Source organism: Prionailurus viverrinus, chromosome B1, assembly GCF_022837055.1.
Source record: "Prionailurus viverrinus isolate Anna chromosome B1, UM_Priviv_1.0, whole genome shotgun sequence".
Classification (NCBI taxonomy): domain Eukaryota; kingdom Metazoa; phylum Chordata; class Mammalia; order Carnivora; family Felidae; genus Prionailurus; species Prionailurus viverrinus.
Genome location: NC_062564.1, coordinates 35,619,887 through 35,627,564, shown reverse-complemented (window position 1 = coordinate 35,627,564; position 7,678 = coordinate 35,619,887). Strand labels below are relative to the sequence as shown.

Here is a 7,678-nt window from a genome sequence, read left to right as displayed (position 1 = left end):
TAGAGAGAGAGAGAGAGAGCGCACAAGCAGGGGGAGAGGGCAGAGAGAGAGAATCCCAAGCTGGCTCCACCTTAGTGCAGAGTCCCGCATGGGGCTGTGAGATCAGGACCTGAGCCATAAACCAAGAGTTAGCCAACTGAGCCACCCAGGCACCCTTCGACGTAACTCCTTAAACAAGATTCACTTTATTTTGATATTATGGAGTGGCTCCAACTTGAGATCCAAATGGTAACTTTTCCACTACTACTATTATTATTATTGAAAACTCCATCTCTTCACATTGGTTTGCAATGTTTTCTTACCATTTTTTTTTTTTTTGTTTTTTAGCTATGTTCTTCAGATGAATTTTAGCCTCTACTATGCTGCAGGCACCACTTTAGTTTTGACCTTTAAAGATTTGCTCTGTTTGATAGAAGTGTGGTGTTCTCATTACTTTCTTTTTAATGATTTTTTAAAAGTTTATTTATTTTGAGAGAAAGAGAAAGCACAAGTGGGGGAGGGGTGGACAGAGATGGGGAGAGAGAGAGAATCCCAAGCAGGCTCCACACCATCAGCGTGGAGCCTGACGGAGGGCTGGAACCCACAAACCATGAGATCATGACCTGAGCTAAGTCACACATTTAACCGACTGAGCCACCCAGGCGCTCCAACTTTTTTTTTTTCTTAAGGTTTTTGTTTATTTATTTTGAGAGAGAGAGTGTGTGCGGTGAAGGGGCAGAGAGAGAGGGAGAGAGAATCACAAGCAGGCTCCATTGCTGTCAGTACAGAGCCCGACACAGGGCTTGAACCCATGAACCATGAGATCATAACCTGAGCGGAGGAGTGCCTGGGTGGCTCAGTTGGTTAAGTGTCCAATTCTTGATTTTGGTTCAGGACATGATCTCAGGGTTGGTGAGTTTGAGCCCCAAATCAGGCTCTGCACTAACAGGACAGAGCTGTTTAGTATTCTCTCTCTGCCCCTTCCCTGCTTGTGCTCTCTCTCTCTCTCTAAAAAATAAACATTTTTTAACAATTAAAAAGATAGCTTTAAAAAAACAAAAATTAAAAAAAATGATCTGAGCCGAAACCAAGAGTTGGACGCCTAACTACCTGAGCCACCAAGGGGCCCCACTCATTACTTCTTAAATGAAGAACTTCCTCAGGATATCTGAACAATTCTCTTGGGTGAAAGCCTTAAGTTAAGACCCAAGAAAACAGTACTAAATTAAATCCAGCTTCCAAAGTGCTCCTACCTTGTTGGGGTTGCTATGAATGGCCTTAGGTCAAAACTGCCAGGCATAATTCAAGGGATGCCTCCAATGTATACCCCCCAGATCTCCTCCCAATACATAAATCTATATTAATGGAGATTTAGGCTTTAACCCTTATAATCTTTTAGTTAGAGGCTGTCCAAAAAGCCTTTGTGCTATGATGGAAATGTACTATGCTACCATGTCCAATAGGGTAGCCACTAGCCACAGAGTTATTGAGCGCTTGAAATGCACTTGAGGAACTGAATATTCAAATTTTTAATTCTATTTAACTTAAATGTGTATAACCACAAATGACTTATTGGCCACCATTATAACTGTTAAGACTGGTTTGACTCTGTTTCTTGTATCTCGGTTTCAATATTGCATTATCGTTGCTAAACTCAAAATATTTTTGACCTTGCTGGAAGCTATACTCAGTGAGGGAAGGCAGTCATAGTTTCTACTCTAGACTTACAATGTAAGGAAAGAAAAGGTCGGTTTTTAACCCAGAGATGCGCTAGATTATTAAGACTCTAGAGACTTGCCCATCGTGTTCCACAGTAAGCATGAGCGGGGCAAACAGGTACTGTGTCACTGTGTCAAAGGGGAAGAGATGTTGCTTCTAGCAGAGTAGGGGACACGCAGAGCATAATTATAAGGTCAGTTCCTTGCACAGTGGAGGTCTGGCTCAGGGGCTCCCTGGAGCGGCTGCCCTCCCTTCTGTTAGAGGTGGCAAGGAAGTGAGGAGGCCACCGAGCCTCCTAGGGTCTCAGGCCACTTGGAATCTGAGTCCCCGCCCCCCCCCCCGCCCCCCCCCCCCCCCCCCCCCCGTCCTGGACTGGAACTGGCATGGACACGAACGTACTTCTTACAATACTAACTGCACTCAACAAATGTGAAAACTGAAATCAGGTCTTAAATGGGTTTGATGAATCGGGGGAGGATAAACTATGGGAAGGAGCGTGGTCAAATTGTTAGGGACTCCCACAGACAGAGTGGGCGGAAGACCAGAAGAAAAAGAGGGAGGCCTCCCGTGGGGAAGGTCTGGGAAGACAAGGGCTCTCGGCAAGGTGGGCCCAGGGTGAGGTTCGGACCTCCACCGAGCTGCTGTTGGGTCGCTGCGACCGGGGCACAAGATGGCTGCTGCTTCGCTGCGGCTTTCCGTGCAGGACCCGGGGGCTGGTGTTAGGTGCTGCAGGTCCGGGCAGCGGCAGGCAGCCCAGATGGAGTCAGCTGTGGGGAGGGCAGGCTGAGGAGAAGGGAAGACGGACCGTTGGAAGCAGGAGGGGAGAAAGGAAGCACGCGAGCGCGAAGAGCGCCCGCGGAGCCCTCGGGCCTCAGGAGTGGGGTCGACAACGACCGGGGGGGGGGGGGGGGGCGGGAAGTCAGGTGGCCGCCTCGGCCAGGGCAGCGGGACCGCGCGTTGGGCTACCGCAAAGCGGCGGCGCGCGCGCACGGGCCGCCGGGAAGTTGGGAGCGCGGCGTGCGGCGGCGCGCGCGCGCGCACGCGGGCCCGGGCCGCGAGCAGCTGTGGCCGCCCAGGTTGCCTCCCTTAGCCCGGTGTGCTCGGGACTCGGCGCCTCAGGAGGGAGCGGCCAGTGGGCTAGCATCTTGTCAGTGGGGTTCTGAGGCCAGGCTGCCGCGGCCACCTCTTTCTGGTGCCTGAGCCTCCCGGAGGGGCCGGGGCCGGGTCACGGCGGGCAGACTGCTCCCGGGGAGCTGAGACTGCTGGACCCGAAGGCGGAGGTGCACGTCCGGCGGTCGCCTGGCGCCGGGAGGAGGCTGAGGGGACCATGTCTGGGAGGAACTTCCACCTCTCCACCACCGAACGCGTCATCAAAGGTGCTGGGCGGGCTGGGCCCTCCTCGTCCACCCTCGGGAAACGGCCCTCGGCCGGGCGGTGGCGGGAGAACGGAGGGGGAGAGCCGAGGAGGGAGGGCGGCGGCGACCCAGGCTGCTTCCGTCCGGGAGGAGGAGGACCTGGAGGGGCTATGGGACAGAGGAGGGGGATCCCCTCCCCGCGGGGCCCCGGGCATTTTCTGTTGCGCCTTGACCCGTAGTTTGCTGGAGATTGCTGATTTATCTCCGGTCGAGCTGGACTTGCAGGTGGGGTGGGGATTTCTTCTGCCACCACCCCAAAGGGCCAGGATCCCCATCTTTTTAAAAAAGAAACAATTCCTTTTTTCTCGTCTTGTATCTGGTGAAGCCATCTAGAGTGGCGTGGGCAGGGACTTTAGCAGATTCTTCCAAGTAAGATCTTCTGCCGCTCCGCTCCCCGTCTTTAGGATCTGATTATCTCGCCCCTCCCCCACCTTTTTTAAAGGACGTTTACGCGTACCTTTTGGCCCACTTTCTAGAGATCATCACAAGTCACTGTTGTTACTAAAAGAAACAGTGTGGTGAAATAAATACAAATAAATCCATTTGGGAATGTGTGAAAGGGATTCACAGATCTCTTGACATGATGTTGGTGTTTTATTTTTTGGCCAAAGAGACTTGGAGAAGGATGTTCTCTGATTCAGAGGTCTAACCAAAACTAAACTGTTCCTTACTAATACTTGTGGGATTTTACATTGTTGTTTCTATTCTTAAACTAAGAATACTGGTTTAAACGTAACCACTAATTTATGCACTTTTGTTTAGCGTTAACACTTAACTACAACTCTTCTCGCCCGAGTTTTAACAATCGGTTTGATAGCACGATTTTATAAGAAGGGCGTATACCTCGACAAGCCGTGTTAGTGGCTTCTGGATAAAGGGGTTAGCTGTAAGAGGGGAATACTATTAAAATGCTCTTATTTTTTCATTTATTAGAAGGAGAATAAATTCATTTATTTATTAGAAGGAGAAAGGAAACTAAGATTGGTGACAAGAATGCATATATTTTTAAAGTGGAAAAGTCTCTTGAATGTTCAGTGAAGGGGGAGAATTTTAGCGTTTAACTTAGATTTTTCTCCCCCCTAAAACATGAATCATCATAAATGTTGATTTTCTACACTACATAATTCTAGTGTGTAACTTAGTTTTTTCCCCTCTAAAAAGCCAGGAGCATAAGTGATGATCATAAACATACACTACATAATGTTTAGTAAAGGTAATGGGTTTTTGAGATTTGTCAGTTTGTTTGGTTTTATTAAGGATCTAAGTGAATTGTTCATATAACTGACAGCCCTTTAACTGTTAAATATTTTGACCATTTTAATGTTAGTTTATATAGCATATAACCCATAAAAAGTATAAATCTTCTCTTAAGATAAAGAATATACTAAACATAACCTTTTTTGATGAATCAAGGTCAGTTGTGTACATTAATTTCTGTCCTGTGCTTTTAACATGGCTGGTGCATTCTGCCGAATAAGGGTGTTGGCAGTTTCTTCCTGTACCAAAATGACTCCTTACTGCTATACCATTTAATGCTTTTGTCTGTTTTTAGTTTATCTCCTCCAGGACTGTTTTCTATCTGTCAAAATATGCCCTTCTAATCTGCTGTTTCTAAGCTGAAGTAGGCAGGGAAACCAGATAAACCAGAATTGTGTGTCAAGTCAGAATAAATAGGATCTGAGCGAAGCTTAGTGGCAGTCTTCAAACCTTCAGGTATTATCAAATTCTGATCGCCATTGTTGCATGTAATTTCCATCATAAGATATAAAAGAGATGTTAAAATAACCCTCTTAGACCCTTAAAATATAAAAGTAAAGTAAAATAAAACATAGTTAAAAGGCAGGTGCTGTCTTCGTGCTAGGCGTGTTCATAGTTAAGAAAACACCCTCATAGTCTGTATCATTTAAGTTTGGTTTTTGGCGAACTTATAAATTAATGCATGTTGTATACTTATAAGATTAGTCTTAAATAAATGAAATATAGTGATTTCAAGCCCTTAGAAATGTATGGATTTATCTTGTATATAAAAACTTTAGTGTGGGGCACCTGGGTGGCTCAGTCTTTAAGCAGCTGACTCTTCTGAGGTGGTGAGATCAAGCCCCTCGTAGCACTCCGAGGTGAGCTTGGAGCTGTGCTTGGGATTCTCTCTCTCTACTTCTCTCTGTGACACTTCCTGGCTTGAGCTCTCTCTCTCTCTCTCTCTCTCTCTCAAAATAAATAAATAAACATTAAAAAAAAAAAACAAAAAACAACCAAACACTTTAGTGTTAAGAACTTGACCACAGCAATTTTGGCTTCTCCGTGACTTATGTTGCTTTTTTTCTGGGTTTTCCAGAGTTTGAAATAGTTGAGGTTTGTTCTAAGAAAGTAAGGTGTCACTGTATGTATAATATAGCTAAGATCCATTGTACTGGGTACTAAACCCTGATAGGATGTTATCCTGCCTGGCCAGAGTTGTCTGCAGTTATTCACAGCTGGAAATCTTTTTCAGAGGTGAGACCACACCAGAGTTATTTTTGGTTCTGTCATTTCCTGTTAACTTAAAAGTCTACTTAATTGTTTTGTTTGAACAAATCTTGGAGAAGAGTGGGTAGGTAGGAGGGAGTGATTAGTATTTTAAGTGTCCTTTGAAAAGCAACTTTCCTAAAATGAAGGACTAGGCTGATCATCAGAAAAACCTAGATTTTACTGTCTCTGGAACTTACTTGTAACCTTGAAACTTTCTCTCTCTCTCTTTTTTCTACAATCTCATCTGCATAGTAGGGTTAATGATACCTTCTTCGTCAGGCATCTGAGCCATGCAAATGATATAACTGACATGAAAAGCTTAAGACAAGGTAGTATTATGGGGGCCCTGGGTGGCTCAGTAGCTTAAGAGTCTGACTCTTGGTTTCACCGCAGGTCGTGATCTCACAGATTGCCAGTTCAAGCCCCGTGTCAGGCTCTGCGCTGACTGAGTGGAGCCTGCTTGGGATTCTCTCTGCCCTCTCTCTCTCTGCCCTTCCTCTGCTCGCTTGCACGCTCTCTCGCTCTCTCAAAATAAATAAATAAGCTCTCTCAAAATAAATAAAGACAAGGTAGTATTATGAAACATGATAGTAGTTTGATAATAAATCAGTTTCTACAGAAGTGGTAGGTAGAGAAATCGTTAACATTTGAAAAACACCAGAATTAGAAAGTATATGAAATTATAAGTTAGAAAACTGAAAATATCTCTTCTATAATTTATTATTTTATTTTATTTTTTTAAGGTTTTATTTTCAAATAATCTCTATACCCGATGTGGGGCTCAAACTTGCAACACCGTGATCAAAAGTCCCATGCTGTACTGACTGAGCCAGGCAGGTGCCCCATTCTCTCTTACAGTTTAGAGGGTATCTGTCTGGGTGGAGTCCCATGTGAAAGAAAGTGAAGAGAGACCAGTACAGTTCTGCCTAGTACTTTCTTGACAGCTGGTTTCTTCCCTAGCAGGTGAAGGTGTCTGGATCTAAATTTTTTTTAATGTTTTATTTACTCATGAGAGAAAGAAAGACAGAGCATGAATGAGGGAGGGGCACAGCGAGAGAGGGAGACACAGAATCCAGAGCAGGCTCCAGGCTCTGAGCTGTCAGCACAGAGCCCAACGCGGGGCTCGAACTCATGAACTGTGAGATCATGACCTGAGCCAAAGTCAGACACTCAACCGACTGAGCCACCCAGGTGCCCCAATGTTTATTCATTTTTGAGAGAGAGACAAAGAGCGTGAGTTGGGGAGGAGCAGAGAGAGAGGGAGATGCAGAATCCAAAGGAGGCTCAGGCTCTGAACTGTTAGCACAGAGTCTGACGTGGGACCTGAACCCACAAACCGTGAGATCGTGACCTGAGCCAAAGTTGGACGCCTAACCAACTGAGCCACCCAGGCACCCCTTTTTTTTTAATTTTTAAAGTAACAGTTCTGAGTGTCTCTAGAATAGTCCATGTGCATTGGGGTATCACTCCTGGTGATTGGTATCGAGAGCAGAAAACCCCAGAAACTCAAATGACTGAATTGTGAAAATCTTTCAGCTTGATTTTTTTTTTCTTCCGGTTTCCAAGTTTCTTTTCCTGTTTGAGGGAATTTTTTTTCTTTGACAGTGATTGTTATAAAAACAGTTTTTTCCCCTAGGCTGAATCTTTTCAGAAGCAGCAAGGAAATTTCACCAGGAATTACATGACAGATGTGGAGAATCCATCGTTGGTGGCCAAATGGTGTTTTACAGAAAAGTCTGACTTCTTTTCAATAAGATGCTGATATATTGCTCCCATTCATTTGGAATTCAAGTATATTGTATATTCACAGAAAGAATTGTGTCCTTGGTAGCACACACTGGAGGCTACTGGTTCTTTAATATCCTGCCAATTGGAATAGTGTGGCTATGATTTCCTTACAGGATTTTAAGAATAGTATGGACAGAAATTGCTGTTTTCTCAGGTATACCCTGAACCCTGTTTCAGTTTCTGGTACCTATTCCTCATTTATTTCCACATCTCTTTGTCATCTCTTGCCTTTTTTTAAATTTTATTTTATTTTTATTAGGAGAATGGAT

At 45.0% G+C, this 7,678-nt stretch overlaps 1 protein-coding gene across 3 annotated transcripts in view; it reads left to right on the top strand.

Moving 5' to 3' along the window:
* The first annotated feature begins 2,062 nt into the window (after window positions 1-2,062).
* The window catches only part of PPP3CC (protein phosphatase 3 catalytic subunit gamma), a 99,233-nt gene continuing 93,617 nt past the window's right edge, over window positions 2,063-7,678 (top strand). The window contains exon 1 of one of the 3 annotated variants that reach the window (XM_047854809.1): window positions 2,063-2,144. Coding sequence is in view for 2 of the 3 variants with exons in the window: in XM_047854808.1 (XP_047710764.1) it covers window positions 3,026-3,074 (49 nt within the window). In the remaining variant the exon portion in view is untranslated. Of the gene's footprint in view, window positions 2,145-2,722; window positions 3,075-7,678 lie in introns of those variants that run through there. The other 2 variants (XM_047854808.1, XM_047854807.1) reach the window with 2 other exon arrangements.